This window comes from Mesoplodon mirus (genome assembly GCF_964341445.2).
Source record: "Mesoplodon mirus genome assembly, chromosome: 11".
Classification (NCBI taxonomy): Eukaryota; Metazoa; Chordata; class Mammalia; order Artiodactyla; family Ziphiidae; genus Mesoplodon; species Mesoplodon mirus.
The window spans coordinates 65,653,842-65,670,897 of NC_138987.1; the positions used below are offsets into that span (position 1 = coordinate 65,653,842).

Sequence of the window (17,056 nt, forward strand, 5' to 3'; positions counted from 1 at the left end):
AAAACTACTTAGTTCTCTTTCAGAGGTTGGGTGGGAAAGGAGGGAAACGTAACCCTTTGATGGTATTCATAGTTAAACAAACTAATTTTTAACTTGTCAAGAGTCAAATAGTATAAGAAATATCAGTAATTGGAAGCTGTTTTCAGAATTTCAAATCAAGGATGATACGATAATACAAAATAGTATTATTTCAAAGAAAATAAGCAGTAATAATGCTGATACACACAAATTACGATGCCAATATACACTACCCTTGGAAGGGTTTAGCACTTCTTAGTAGCATATTACACCCAGTTACTGCATTCTCACCAAATGAGTTAGTGTAGAGGTTGAAAATGAGTAAACAAGAGAGATCATGCAGGAATTCTTATCCATAGTTTAGTCTTTTCACATCACGTGTTATCTTAAAGTCAAATCTCCGGACATCTTCATGCTTGGAATTACTTAAGCAGTTTTGCCACAATTCATTTATGAAACACATATTTGGGTGGTTCTTATATGTTAGGCAGCATTGTGCTAGCCGCTAGTTGTACAAAGGTTTTTTGGGGGTTGTTTTATGACTCTAGTGCAGCTCAGTTTACATTTTAATTTAGGCTTTCATACGGAGTGGTAATTAGTGTACTATAGTGTATAGATAGCCAGTGGGCTTTGGAAGCTGGATTGCCTCTCCACTTACTGTGTGACGTTGGCATTTGATTTTTGAGAAACTCGATTTTCCCACTTATAACACAACTGGCTTCAAATAATAGCTGGTATTATCTACTTTCAGGTTGCACACACCAGGCGAAGGTGTGCCTAAGAAAATGTTACTTCCTAACATCTAGGAGAATGGGTTTCTCGCCCGTTTTTTCCCCTTTAGTACCTGGCATTATTCGATACATATTTTACACTCTGTTCACCGAGGAAATGGAACATGTTTTTCACTGCAGCTTAGCTATCTGGGTGTGCCTGGGGAGGCGTCACAAAGAACCTGTAAAAGGTCTCCACCTACAGCAGGAGTAGAAGCGCAAGAAAGAGCCCAGGCAGAGCATTGCGGCTAAGCGTTCGGTTTCGGATTGTCCTCTGTTTGACCCAATATTCACCGAGTTTAGGTTCTGCGACTCGCAACGAAAAGACTCGAGTCACGGACCTGTTAAAATTTTTCTGCCATATTTTAGCCGTCCCCACGCCCCCCGCCCCACCCTCAAGCGTGAGTGAATGCGCAAATAAGGATTTTCAGGCGTCTGTGGGAAAGAGGGAGGGGAAGGCAGAAGTCAAGGATGGACGGGGTGGTGGCACCGCTCAAGCGCGAGAGGACGGAGGCCCCAAACACGAGAGTTAAAACCAGGCGGTCCCGGGCCGGAGAAGACCGAGGCGAGCTGCTGGACGGGCGGGAGCCGATGGGGGGCAGCAGACCACCGCGGCGCACTCACTCCGCCCGGGCCCAACGCTTCTCCGGAGGCGCACCCCCCCAACCTTTCGTCTCTTTTGGTTTCGACCTGCCGACTGGGCGGGGCCGCGGGACGCCATTCCCACAATGCTCTGGGGCGTGCCGCGGCGGTTGCTGCCGCCTCCGCTACCGCTAGTGGAAGAAGATGGCGGAAGGCGGAGCGGCGGATTTGGACCTCCAGCGGTCTGACATCGCGACGCTACTCAAAACCCCGCTCCGGAAAGGGGACACCTGGTGAGGGAAAGGGGTTGAGGTGGCTGTGGTTGCCCGAGGGTGGTGGAGAACTGGGCGGGAACTGCGGGCTGGTGTCTCGGTGGTGACAGGTGCGGGCAGGTCCGGCGGCGGCCGCCTCGGGCAGCAGGATTTTGGCCGCTCCCGAAAGGTTGGGGCAAAGATCGGACCCGAAATGAGGGCCAGGGTTCGTGGCTCGTCGGAGCATGCTAAGAGGCTTGCGGGGAGCGGCGGCGGCGGCGGCGGCGGCTCGTGCAGTTCTCTTCGTCCTTCTTCCTCTGGTAGTGCCGCTCCCACCCCAGGCCTTCCCGAACGATAGGTTACACTCGTTGGTGTGAGTCTCTTAATGTTTGACAGGTCCTGGTCCCGCAGCTGATCAGGATCTCACCCTCTACTTCTTTAGTCATTTCTTTTCCCGGCATTGTCGGCATCCAAGTTCCCTATTCTGATTCTCGTATTCTTCCGGGAGGCCGGCTGCAGGATGTTTGCGGTTCGTACTACACAGGTGGCATGTGTCAGGGCGCCACTTAAGAGAAGGGAACCTTAGTTCCTAGTTCCTTGTCAAAAGGAGGGAGGGGAGTACGGAACCTTAGGCTTCTGAGTGGTACCACGTGGTCTTGTGCCTTGGAGACTTGATAGACGCCGGTAGCGTTTCTCTTAGAAGTGCAGCTCTTCCCTCCTGTTTGAAGGATAACGCAGGCCTGCAAAAAGTAGATAAGTCCACTTGAGGCTTAAGTCACTTGTTAACGTTCAGACTTATAAAATACGAAAGGATATACTTAAAATACTGAAGGAAGTATTTGGAGATTTTAATATTTGTGGGCCAATATCAAGTGGTATTCAGAATAACTTCAGTATGTGAATATGTAACATAAAGTGCTCTGTTTTATTAGGAAGTATAATGAGCTTCTTTATTATAATAAAAGTTATTTTCATTTATCATCGTCACCATAACAGTGGTATATAATTTACAGAGTGTTTTTTCATTTACTCGATATGGCTTAGTGGAAGGAACATCAGATTTAGACCCAAATTAGGTTACCTTTTCACCACTTAGTTTGCAGTATGACTTTGAGGAAAGTTACTTTAAATCATTGCACCTCAGTACCTTCGTCTATGAAATGGACAGAATAATTTCATTATAGGGCTTTATCCTGAGTCAGTGAAATATTTTAAAAGATTATTTATGAGAGAACATTAAATTTTAGTTACCTTTTTATCACCGCCATTTCTGATAAAATGCTGTGGTATTAGAATCATTTTCAAGTAAGCTAGTAGATGGCAGACTTGGGACTTGAATTTAAGTACTTTGATCTAAGTCTTGGTACTTTTTTCCTACTTTGTTAGGCTGCATACTCTGTTTATATGATAAAAATCCCTGAGGATGTAAACATATACTTGTTGCATTATAGCAAAAAATATTTAATAATTATTGTTCATATGGCAGTGTTCCTAAGATGTTTATTACTGTGGGGAAATTGGACATTTCCTAGGACATTTATGTTTACCTTGGCCTGTGGATTGTTAAAGATGAAATCAATCCTTGCTTCTTATTGTTTGTTAAAGAACACTTTAAAATTCTTAATTTACCTTGCCTGTTACCACCTCATAAAGAGATAAATGTGGATTTCCACAAAATAGAAATCTACAATTTAATATATAGATATTATTTATATGGGTATTCTCTTTAATGTTGTGGTTTTGATATACTGAGTAATAATTGGTGGTGTTGGATCTACAGGATGATGGGAGCAATATGAGTATTGTGAGCACTAAACGTTAAAGTTTAGCATTTTTATTTTTTGACAAAGTTACTGTAAATCATTTTAAAAGATCTGTTTAAAAGAGTAAATACAGGAAGTCTATAAATTTGAGTCATTTCAGTGCTTCCATTTTAAAGAAAAGGAAACTGAGGCCCAGATATTTAGGTAACAGCAGAATGTGCAAATTTTTATCCTCACAATTGAGTTCCCCTCTTATTTAAAGAAAAAAATGCAGGAAAAAGATGGTGCTGGGATACTGCAGAAACTATATAGTTTGGTTTATATGCGAGCCAGTTTTCTTGGAATTAGCAGGTGAAACCTGTTAAAAAAGGAACTAACAAAAGTTTGATTCAGAGTTTTAAGGAGAATAATTTCATAAGTACAAATTTGATAATGTATTCATGAGTACAGAATTAGTACAGATATTTAATGATTTAGTTGTAACTTGGGTTCATGTTTTTGGAACTCATTAAAACTTGTTAAAAAGTTATTTCTCTTTTTAAGGTCTTAAAAATCGTTGGATTAGTCATTTATGGGTATTTGGGCAAATACTGTTTGTTATTTTATATCTGAAATGGGCCATATGCAAATGGAACATTGTCTTGGTATATGTATATAACAATCTTGGAAAGACTGATTGGACTATTGAGAAAAAATGGTAGGTTTACCATGAGTTTATTCTTGAAATTTTAATACTAATGTTTGGTGTTATCATGAAATGCATGTAGATGAATAAAGTTCATTAATTAGGTTGTGAGCACTTTGCAGATAAGGACTGCCTCTTAGTACTCTGGTAATTAATGCTAACACCTGGGCAAGGATAAAAATTTGCTTCTACATGAATTTCTGTTTATTTGTAAATGGTGAATGATTTTTATCTGGAAGCTAACATTCTAGAAATGAAAATAAGTTACACATGTCTGAGATGAGGAGAAACAAACCTTATGATATGTTTGGTATTAGACTTCATAATGACAGTAATGTCAAAATTGATGCAAGAGAGTCGTACCTTTTAAAAAGGTTGGGTATAAAAGTAACACAGATCTGCATTAGATGGAGTAAAGCAGTGGTCTTGTATGCTGTTTCTTGATCTGTGTTCAGCTCCAAGGAGAGATTCAGAAAACCAGGAACAAGACTGTTAGAATTTAGAAACTATAGAGGAGTGGGATAGGGAGGGTGGGAGGCAGGGAGACGCAAGAGGGAAGAGATATGGGAACATATGTATATGTATAACTGATTCACTTCGTTATAAAGCAGAAACTAACACACCATTGTAAAGCAATTATACTCCAATAAAGATGTAAAAAAAAAGAAAGAAAGAAAGAAAGAAACTATAGAGGAAGAATAAAGGAACTAGAACTGTTTAGCTTAGGATGAATGAAAGATAACTTAATTTTCAGATACATGGTAGTTTCTCCTGATAAGATAAAAGGAAAATTTGCTTAAAGTTCATTGCATGTAAGTATATTAGGGATGGAGGAACCTATTGAAGGGGATGATAGTTAAATGAATAAATGTACAAATGTGCAAAGGCATGTTGTGGGTTATGGAATACTCTCTTTGGAGATTTCTTTTAAAATAGATTTATTATGAGTAAATAAACAGATGACTACAAATCACCAAAATCACTGCTTTATTTCCCCATTTTATTAAGTGTTATTCATCTACCAGTCATTTTCACTAATTTTTATGTTCAAGTATGTTCAAAGCTAACTTTATAAATTAAATTTTGCAAGTCATTTTTATATAAACCCTAATAAAATAACTCAAGTAGGTTTAAGGTAAATTTGGAGAGTAGCTTTAATTTGCATTTAGAGTCATTTAAAATATGTATGATGTTTTTGCCTCAATAAAGTGCCGAGGAATCACATCAGTCAGGTTTTTAGATAGGAGAGACACTAATTTCAATTTCAGAGCTTTCCTTCCATTCTTACTCTTTTACTTAGAAGTCTTTGAGGCTTTATTTTATATGCTCCCTTATGTTTTTGCGACTTAGAGTTACACTAACAGAAAATAATCTTAAGTCAAAAAATCAGTTAATAATGTAAATGGACACTATTAATCAATATGAACTCCAAATTGTTTAGTGTGTACTTGTTGAGAAGTTTTTACATTACTGTTACTGTTAACTTTAGTTGTAACAAAGTGTTTACCACTGAAATAGGGTATATATTACATCATTTGCAGGAAATGAAACCAGAAAGCAAAACTGTTTTTTAGTGTTAGTAAATTGATGAAAATAAGGACAGAAATAGGGACATTAAAGTGTATTTTTCACATTTTAGTTGCTTAAAATTGAGAAAAGCAATTTTTCCTAATTTAATTGTTTTCATAAGTTTTAAAATCACTTGTAAGTTGTTAGTGAAGCCAAGATTAATGTACCCTATTTGGCCAAGAAGATCCAGAGCTTTAGTCAGTGATTTCATTTATCTACTTAGTGACATTCAGGCTTTATTTTTTCCTAAATCATACCATTTTTTTTATTAGCACATACAAGGTATTAACTAGATGTTCTTTTTAGAAAATAGTTTTGTGACAGTTATTAATCTTGCTTGCATGAAAGTATAATAAGAAAAAAATTGTCAGGCTATGACCGATCATATTACATTTGAAAACACTGTGCTAGGTGTTGTTGAAGTACTTACATATGTTAACTTATTTACTCATCACCACAATTCTAGGGTACTAGAATGTGAATGTGCTCTAATTCACATTTGCCAGAATAGGAATTCACCCGGATAGGCTCAAAGAGGTGTTCACACATTGATATATCTGAGATTTGAACCCAAGTAGTCTGGGGCTTTAATTCAGGCTTTAAAAATACTGTTCTACGCTGCCTTTTATTTTACAGATGCATTTTAAAAGTGTTCCACTTTTTTAAAAAATGGACATTCTTTTCTCTTTAAATGGAGTCTATTTTATATTTAGCAGCAGAATTCTTCCATTTTATCCCACACTTGTTTCTTGTGACTGTTCAGTTTAGATATGGTAGAAAATCTTAACATCTTGCTTTTGGAAATTAAAATCTGTTTAAAGATTAATAGGTTATTTACTGAATATGTAGAATAAATATTATTTTGATCCAAAAGTACATTTAAACAAAAGAAACTGGGATTGTGTATTATTTAGATTTAGGGTTTTAATTGTTTATCAGTAGTCATAAGCGATTGTTAGAGGCCATATGGCCCCTTTTCATATAGTTTTACAGAAACAGCATATCAAGCAGATAGGAAGAACTTGTAGGATATTTTGTTTTAGTACTTTGCCCATATTTTTTAAAGTGTTTGGTTTACAATAAACCACAAATACATAAGACTTTTTTTCAACTAAAAATCCATAGGAATAACCCAACACAGAAAATGCAAATGTGAAAGTTTGGTATTTTATGTCCTTTGTTTACCAACTTTTTGTGAATTTTCAAAGTCAAAGCACATTTGAATTAAGACAGTGGAAGGTACATAACCATATTGATACCTCTTTAACATCTTCCTGAAAACTGACAGTCCATGTAACATGACTGCTAATAAAATCAATTTTGCCATGTTAGTCATTAGATATATTGGTTTTATTACATGAGTTCAGAGTGATTTTTCTTTTCCTCACTTTGAGAATCACTTTACAAAAAAAACCGTAATTATTATAAAAGTGAATTGAAACACCATCAGATATATTGGCAGGGAGATAAAGGGAAGGTTGAGAACTACTGGTGGAGGTGTTTGCATGCATTATCTGGTTGGATTCTCAAAATAAGGATCAAAGTATGTATTTATATTCCTTTCTTGTAGATGAGAAGTCTGAGCTTAGAGGAATCAGTTGGTTTGCATGTGGTTCACAGGTGATAATACCACCACTAGTGAACCTTTATTGAATGCTTACTCTGTTCCAGCCACTATTCTAAATGCTTTATACATGTGCAGCATATAATAAGAGCAAATACTCTTATTTACCTCATTTTACGGGTGTGTGATGATTTCAGAGATGGTTTTTTAAATACCTGGCTTATAATGATTTAGAATACTAAATCCTACCAGTATCTCCTTAGTATTAAAAATGTTTTGTGCTGTCACTACTTACATGTAATTCAAACAGTATTTCATAAGGCAGTAAACTATTTCTTCTTAGTCTCCATATAGAATTTTTCAGCGATTACTAGTTTTTCCTTGCCTGCATAATGTCAGCCCGGTTTGTGCTTCTTATTTTCATTTCCTTAGTTACTACTGTAATTCACACTCTGTATCTTATATTTATTCCTTTGAAGTCATTTTTCTAGATTCTTTCACCATCTATTCTTTAAACAAAGGGAATGTATTTCCTTTCAACTTTATCATCCAGTTTACACAGAAACCACTACTAAAGAAACCTAGAATAAGACTGATTGATAGTAAGTGACCTCAGTTTTGGATACAGATTAAAATGATGTATCTGAGGGAACAATCAAGAATAGCTCCTCAAAAAGAAGAAGCTCAGATTCTACTATAAGGCAGAAAACCTCTGTAGGATTAACCTATATTTGGTTATGCCTAGAATACTGCTTCTGTCGGTAAGATTCTGCATAGCTTCTTTATAGCTCTCCAAAAAGAAAAGGAGGGTAATGACTACTGTTTCCTCTTCATGAGGAGGAGAATTAAGAATACTGTCCCTTCCACTCTCCTTTTAGTTTTGAGAAGACCCACATATTAGTGTGATAATTCCTTGTGGTTCAGGAAAATCGTGATTCAAGAAAATGGTTTAGCAGAAGTAGCCATAGAAAAGACTTCCTCTGTGAAAGAAGTTAAAGGCTCTCACAAGTTAAGTCCAATGTGGCTCTGAGACCAGGCTATTCTGAGTTTCAGAGAGGCAGTTTTTGTTATTTTTTTAATTGAAATATAGTTGATTTACAATGTTGTGTTAGTTTCAGGTGTACAGCAAAGTGATTCAGTTATACGTATACATATATCCATTCTTTTTTAGATTCTTTTCCATTATAGATATTACAAGATATTGAATATGGTTCCCTGTGCTATACAGTAGGTCCTTGTTGGTTATCTGTTTTATATATAGTGTTTTGTATATTTTAATCACAAACTCTCCTAATTTACCCCCCCCACCCCACCCCCAAAAGCACACACACACACTTACACACTTTCCCCTTTGGTAACCATAAGTTTGTTTTCTATGTCTGTGAGTGTGTTTCTGTTTTGTAAATAGGTTCATTTGTATCCATGTTTTTAGATTCCACATGTAAGTGATATCATCTGATATTTGCCTTTCTTTGTCTGACTGACTTCACTTAGTACAGAGAGCCAGTTAAAACCTGGGAGCATTAGAGACAAAATTAAAAAGAGCATCAAGTTCCTGTAGTAAAAAAACAAAAACATTAAGAATGATAGGGTGATAATTATATTTATCATGTTGTACATTACGTCTCTAGTATGAATTTATTTTCTAACTGTTAAGTTTGTACCTTTTGACTGCCTTCATCCAATTCCTCTTCCCCCCACTCCTGCCTCTAGTAACCACACTCTTTTTATATGAGTTTGGTTGGTTGTTTTTGTAGTATAATTGTCCTGTATCACTATGTTACTTCCTGTTGCAGAACATAGCGATTTGATATTTCTATACATTTCAAAATGATCACCAAAATAAGTCTAGTTATGATCTATCACCATGCAAAGATACTACATAATTATTGACTGTATTTCCGGCACTGTACATTTCATACCGGTGACTCATTTATTTTACAGCTTGAAGTTTGTACCTCTTAATCTCATTCACCTATTTCTCTCCTCCTCCCACCTTCCTTTCCTCTAGCAACCACCTGTTTGTTCTCTGTATCTATGACTCTTTTCTGTTTTGTTATGTTTGTTCATTTTTTAGATTCCACATATATGTGAAATCATACGTATTTGTCCTGAGTTACTTCATTTAGCATAATACCCTCTATGTCCATTCATGTTGTTGCAAATGGCAAAATTTCATTCTTTAAGGCTGAGTAGTATTCCATTGTAATATAATTAACAGTGCTGTATGTTATATATGAAAGTTGTTAGAGTAAATCCTTAGAGTTCTCATCATAAGGAAAAAAGTTTTATTCTACTTAATTTTGTATTATATGAGATAATGGATGTTCACTAAACTTATTGTGGTAATTATTTCATAGTGCATATAAGTGAAATCATTATGCTGTACACCTTAAACTCATATAGTGCTGTATGTCAATTATATCTCAATAAAACTGGAGGAAAGAAAAAAAGAATGGTAAGGGTTAAATGATCATGGTTAAAGAGACCTGATAATTTGGGTTGCTTTATATTATTTAGCAATATAACAGCTTGACAAAGTTTAACAGTTTAATCAAGAAATTTATCTTTGATATAGATGGAAAATGTATTTTCATAACTTTGGATATCAAGCAGAAGAAACTTTTGATTCTCAGGAGAGATGTAGCTAAGTATTTATATGTACCATGTAGTTGTGGCTATGATTACAAATATTACCACTCTTTTATAAGGTTAAGAGCTCTTTGCATGTATGAAATAAGTGATAGTGTTCTCATTTTACAGATTCAGAAACTGAGGTACAGAGTTAAGTGCACATGGTAATATACTCAGTCAGTGGTAGAGCAGAGATTCTGACTTAGACAGTCAACTCTAACACCTGCATTTTAAACTGTACTGCCTGCCTATGAGTGATAAGCCATAGCCATTTATGGAAGCAATTTTTTGAGGGATGAATACTTGAAAGTATTAGAATCAAAAAGTGACAGCTTTGTCATATTAGTAGAACACCATATTCATCTAGTTATCCATGTGAGGAACCTCTAGAATTTTCTAGGTCTTTCTGGTTTAGCATTCTAGTCACAGCAGTCTCATTTCTAACTAATATAGCTCTTTGATACAGATGGTGGTTCCCGTTTCCTGCAAAGTCTTTACATGTTCCTACCTTATAGGACTTTACACATCATTCATATTATTTCCAGTACATTTTACTAAGCCCTGACTTTCACTTTCTTCAAAACCAATCTCTGTAAAATCATCGATAATAATTCCATCCAGATCTATGGCCCTTTCACTCTCTTCTTTTTTTTTTTTTAACACAAGAGCTTTATAGTGATATAATTCACATATCATACAATTTGCCCACTTGATGTGTACAATTCACTGGATTTGGGTATGTCCACAAAGTTGTGCAACCATCATCACAATCAATTTTGGAATATTTTTATCATCCCTAAAAGAAACCTCATACCTATTAGCAGTCTCCCCTGCCCCCTTTTCTACCCAAATCTCCCTGTTTTTGGCAGCTACTAATCTACTTTCTTGTTCTATAATTTTGCCTTCTGGATATTTCATGTAAATAGAATCATATAATATGTGTGATTTTTGTGCCTGGCTTCATTCACTTAACATGTTTTTTAGGTTCATCCATTTTGTTGTGTGTATCAGTACTTCATTTCTTTTTATTTCCAAAAAATGTTCCATTGTATAGATATACCACATTGAATTATTCCTTCATCGGTTGATGGACATTTGGGTTGTTCACAACTTTTGACTGTTACAAATAATCCTGCTATGAACATTTGTGTGCAAGTTTTTGTCTAGACACAAGTTTTCATTTCTTTTGGGTGTATACCTAGGAATGGAATTGCCAAGTCTCTGTGTTTGCTTTTTAAGAACTGATAGACTCTTTTCCAAACCAGTTGCACCATTTTCCATTTCCACCAGCAGTGTATGAGGGCTCCAGTTTCTCCACATCCTTGAAGTGCTTGTTGTTGCCTGTCCTTTTGGTTATAGCCATCTTGGTAGATGTGAAGTGGTATCTCATTGGGGTTTTGATTTCAGTTTTCATAGTGGCTAATGATGTTGCACATCTTTTCATATATGCTTATTGACCCTTTGTATATCTTTGGCAAAATGTCTGTCTAGATCCTTTGCCTATTTTCCAGTTTGGTTATTTGGCTCTTTATTATTGAGTTTTAAGAGTTCTTTATTCTGGGTACAAATTCCTTATCAGATAGACGATTTGCAGAATTTTCTCTGATTCTGTGGGTTTTCTTTTCACTTTCACAATCTTACTTGGCCTCCTTCCTGAGTTCTTTATTTGTCTCTTAGTTTAGATGTAAAAAGAGGTCATAAAAATTAGTTCTTGCCAACTGATGAATTTAATGTGCAGAACAGAAAATAGGTTGGAAACGCTTCACATCTAAAAATTAAGATATAAAGGGATGATTATTTGGTTTATTTGATGGTTTATTTGAAAGAACTTCATAGCTTTCTTTGGTTATGTTTTACTGATGAGTTTTAGTTTGTGGTACTTAAAAAAAATTCAGTGAAATATCTAGTTTATAACGATTTAAAATACTACATACGGGACTTCCCTGCCGGTCCAGTGGTTAAGACTTTGCCTTCCAATACAGGGGATGCGGGTTTGTTCCCTGGTCAGGGAGCTAAGATCCCACATGCCTTGTGGCCAGAAAACCAAAACATAAAACAGAAGCAATGTAGTAACAAATTCAATAGCGCCTTTAAAAATGGCCCACATCTGGGCTTTCCTGGTGGCGCAGTGGTTGAGAGTCCGCCTGCCGATGCAGGGGACGCGGGTTCGTGCCCCGGTCCGGGAAGATCCCACATGCCGCGGAGCGGCTAGGCCCGTGAGCCATGGCCGCTGAGCCTGCGCGTCTGGAGCCTGTGCTCCGCAACGGAGAGGCCACAACAGTGAGAGGCCCGCCTACAGGGAAAAAAAAAAAATGGTCCACATCAAAAAAAAAAATAAAATACTAGATACTATTAATATCTCTTTTACTATTAAAAATGGTTTATGCTATTGCAACTCATGTAATTTAAACAGTATTTTATTAAATGAGAGGATTAGTCATAGAGTGAATTAATATCCAAAATTGTTTATGCTGTTAATTCTACACACAATAGTTACACATGTTGTTCTCAGATTAAGTGTGCTACATTGGATTAGGCTGAAATTTTTATGTATCTTCTTAGTTGTAAAAGAGTGACAGTATTATGTCTACTTTGAGGAGAAAAAGGTAGGATTTTTTTTGAAAAAATAAACGTCATATTTATGTCAGTAGTAGGCAATTAAGAAGGAACTGCTTATCTGAAAGTTGTCAGCATAAACATGTACTAATCAAAAAAAAACACACACACACAACTATACATTCACTGGCTCTGTGGTTTTCTAAATCCAGCTTTTGGGATTTCCCCATTTCCCTATACTGCTTTTAAATGTCTTTGTATTTAGGACTATTTCTAAGTCATTTATTGGTCCCTTTATATCTTTCTTAAATTTGCTTCTAGTGTGTATAAAAACACTAAACAACTTTTGAGACTCTCCTATCTTTCCCCACTACCATCCCCCCCAAAACAACCAAACAACAACAAAAAACCTACAACCTGGCTTTTTTAGTTCTTACAGTAGCTTTTCTGCATTTGAGGACTGTCTTAAAATTGACTCAGATTTATTTGGGTTCCTAAAATTGACCCCGCTTTTCTGGAGCCATTGAAGATTATTCTGTCCAGACCACAGTACAAATTGTCTTTCTTGATGCCATTAGAATATTTAGCACCATACAATTGAAGTACCCATAACTTTATGTAAGTTTTTGATTTATTAAACATTTCATGAGTATTTGAATCTCCCAACAATCCTGTGAGATACTGTCAGTGGTCATCATGAAATGTAAATCAGGTCATACCTCTTCTAAATATTTTTCATTGGCTTTCATTGCATTTAGGATAAAATCTTTAATTACCTTAAAGGCTCTATGTAGTCTGGCCCCAGCCTACCTTATCTAGCATCTCTTCTCCCTTTGTCATAAACTCCAACTGCATTTAGTCAGTTCCTCCAGCATACCTAACTCCCGAAGTTGTTCTGGCCCTAGCACGTGCTGTTCCTTCCGTCTAGATAGCTTTTTATCTTATTCTTCGTGAAATAACTCCTGTCCATATGCTAAAATATTATTTTTTCAAAAAGGCTTTCCTTTATTCTAAATAGGGACCCCTTTATTATGCTTTCATAGCTCCCTATGCGTCACAGCACTTACTACAGTATTTTACTACATCTTAATTATTTACTGTCTCTTTCCTCCACTAGACTCAATTCCATGAACATAGGGCTCTTGGCTATTTTGCTGACAACTAATGCATACGGAATAGCATATATGTAGTAGACCTCCAATAAATATTTTTTGAATGAATGTATTTCCATTTCTAAGATGAGCAATCTAAAGGTTTAGCATTGAGTAACTTCTCTAAGACCTCACAGCAAGTAATGTCAGAAAGAGAACTTTGGTCTAGTACTTTTTCTACAGTAAATTTAGAATTCACATCTACTTAAGTCTCATTTCAGGAGGTAAGAAAATTTATAAGCAAAAATAATCATGAAAACAAATTGCTGTTGGGTGTGCTTTTCTGCTAAGTTCCTGATAGGCAAAGATCTAACGTTTACCAAAAGGTGCCCCCACTTTGAAAATACTTATTGTGTTCATGGGTAAAAAAGAACTTGAGGACTGGCCTCGGGATGCAAATTTTGGAATCATTGGTATGAGTTACAATATCACTGAGAGTATTAACAGTGAGAGAAGAAGAAATTTGAGAGCAGCTCTGTGGAATACTAACATTTAAGCAGAGGAAGAGAATATTGTTAAATTACATATATATAATTGTATGTAATATATATTTACTGTTATATTAATACAATATTAATTATATTATTACTAGATATAATATATAATATAATATTATATATATATATGTATTCCTCCTATCCAGAAAGGTAGAATCACAGATTATTTTTTAAAGCATTGATATGGTAATAAAATTATGGATCCTTTGGATTTGTTAGGGTGGCCGTTGGTAACTTAGTGAGAACCTTTTTGAGAGCCCATTGAGGTAGGAAGATCTGTTGTGCTAGGTTGAAGTGCAAGTGAGGGTTGAGGAGAGCTTGGCTGCAGGGACAAGTCAGAAAAATGGGGGTAGATAGAAGAGGAAACGAATATGTGAGTTGGGAGGTAATGTCGGGGGAATGGGGAAAAGAGTTGGCCCCTCTTATATGCTAAGTTAAAAAAAGAGAGAAGAGATACAGGGAGAAACAAGGGGATTAGTGGCTGTTAATGACGTAAGTCTCCAAGGAAGCAGAAGGAAATTAGATCCAAAGACTAGGAACAAAAATTATTAGCCTTGGATTTAAGGAGGGTTATATTCCTCCACGATATATTAGGGAATCAGGTATGATAAAGGTGTGGAACAAAAGAGTAAGAAAGTTGGGGCTTTTACTTCCTTGAAAAGTAAGCAGCAAGGCTGCCTATTCAGCCTAATGGGCTAGAGACTTAATGAGACTGACAAATTATTGGAAATAGAGAAGGCTAAATGGAGACATGCTGGAGGATTGTGGGTCATCTTTAAAGGACTTGAGATATTGATTGAAGACCATAGATCTTTAATCTCGATGAAATTTTCTTTAGTAATTTTTGAACTCAGATAATAACATGATCAAAATATTTTCATATTGATGTACTTAGTGTTTGAGAATCATCGGTCGCGACCTAGTATGAGGCATCGTCATAAAATCCCTTGTAATCCACTGAAACAGAGGGGAATGACAGCGATTAAGCCACAGCCAGAGGCCTCAGTCAAAAGTAAAATGATCTTGAGCATATTTTGGTACATTTGCTTCATAGCTTTTTATATGGAAACAGTCAGATGGCTCAATATTATTCAGAAGTATTTCACCTTTAGTTTCATCTATAAGGTATAGACTCCTTTGTGTAAGAAACTTAGTCTGTTTATCATAAAGCGATTAATAACTACTCTGTACTTTGGGCTATCAAGATATTTGCACATTAGTATTTACTTGAATTTTAGATGGTTGCAAGTCTATAGTTTAATGTAATATTTGATACTAAAGCTTGATCAGCTCAAAATCAGTATTTCTGTCAGTTTTAGGATTTTTTGATTGATTTGCTTATATTATCTTCCCAGATATCAAGGGTAGTAATCTATACTTTCTGAACATTGTGCTTTTCTTATGAGATGTCAGCCAGTCATTTTTACTTTTCTGGCTTACTTACTAGGCGTTAGTTACCAAAAGGAAATATTTCTTGAAAATGAATACATTACTATATATCAGAATCATAATTTGATCAATTTGGAAATAATCAAATAAATCATGTTTTTCTAAAGAAAATTCTTCAAAGCTTATGTAAGTTTTTTGTTCAAATCTAATGCAAATTCATCTGTTGGATTTGGAAGAGGTAATATAAAATGTAAAAGATAAATGTGAGGTAATAGAAAATTAGAAATTTCTTTAAAAAATAAAACTAAAGCTATGCATTTTATACATTTTGCTGTACATATTTTTTATCCTATTTTTATGCTTGAAATTTTCATTTGCTGAATCTATCAGCTTTTTTGACTGCAACATTATTCATAGTCTGTACATTTGACTCCATTTCATTTTGTGTATGTATATGAAGATATATATATAAACTATTATTCTATATTAAATAGAAAACGTATTAGTCATAGTAAATATTTCAGGAAACAGAATACAAAGAAAAATATAACAAAACACCTGTGTACACCTTTCTTAGTTTAAAAAAATAAAACATTACAGATACAGTTGAATCTCCCTGTACATGTTTCCCTAATCCTAACCCCTTCCCTCCCTTGCCAGAGGGAGCCACCATCCAGAAATTGATTTTTATTATTCTCTTTACTTATATTTTTAATATATATGCATGGATTTATGAGTAATATTATTTGTGGCATGTTTAAAATTTTTATATAGTTGTACTGTGTGTGCATATCTATGTTATCTTAATATGTTTGTGTTATATTACATGTAGCCTTTTGCAGCTTGTATTTTTTACTTCAACACAGTTTTGAGATTTATCCATGTTAGTTCATGTAGTATTTTTCATTTTAGTTTTTGGGTAGTATTTCTTGGTAGGAATAATGAATATTGGTTTTGGGTTTTTTTGCAATTTTCCATTTGCAAATTATGCTGCGTTATGTATTCTTCAGTTGTATTCTTGTAAATATGTGCAAGAGTTTCGGTAGGGTAAAACTTAGCAATGGCAATACATGATTCTATGGTATGCACATCTTCATCTTTAATAAATATTGCCAAATTATTCTCCAAAATGAGGATTCTAGTTTATACCCCAGTTGGTAGTTTATGAGTTGCAGTTACTACACATCTTCTCCACACTTAATATTATTGACACATGTGCATGTGCTTGTGTGTTCAACAATTTCATGAGAATGATGTGGTATGGTGTTAATTTGTATTTTTCACATTGCTAATGAGATTGAACATCTTCTCATATGTGTAGAGGCCATTCTGATGTTCTGTGAATTGCCCTTTTTTTTGCATTCTTTTTTTAAAAAATTAAAGGAGTTTTTCATGTTCTAATCCTTTGTTGGTTATAGGCAGTATAAGTATCTTTCCCAATCTATATCTTTCTTTACTTGGTGCGTTTGTTGAACAGAAGCTTTTCATTTTAACCTTGCAATTTTATCAGCTTTTACCTTTAAGATTTTTTGTTTTTTTGTCTTAACTCTTCCTATATTCTGAAGTAACAAGGATTTTCTCCTATATCTTTAAAAAAATTATATTTTAGCTTTCACATTTATGTTTT

The 17,056-nt window shown here is 35.4% G+C and overlaps 1 protein-coding gene across 4 annotated transcripts in view; it reads left to right on the forward strand.

Annotated features, from left to right (window-relative positions):
- The first annotated feature begins 1,526 nt into the window (after nucleotides 1–1,526).
- Nucleotides 1,527–17,056, forward strand: part of USP15 (ubiquitin specific peptidase 15) — a 136,124-nt gene continuing 120,594 nt past the window's right edge. For all 4 annotated transcript variants that reach the window (XR_014295377.1, XM_082636634.1, XM_082636635.1 and 1 more), the window contains exon 1: nucleotides 1,527–1,663. Coding sequence is in view for 3 of the 4 variants with exons in the window: in XM_082636634.1 (XP_082492760.1) it covers nucleotides 1,575–1,663 (89 nt within the window). In the remaining variant the exon portion in view is untranslated. The remainder of the gene's footprint in view (nucleotides 1,664–17,056) is intronic.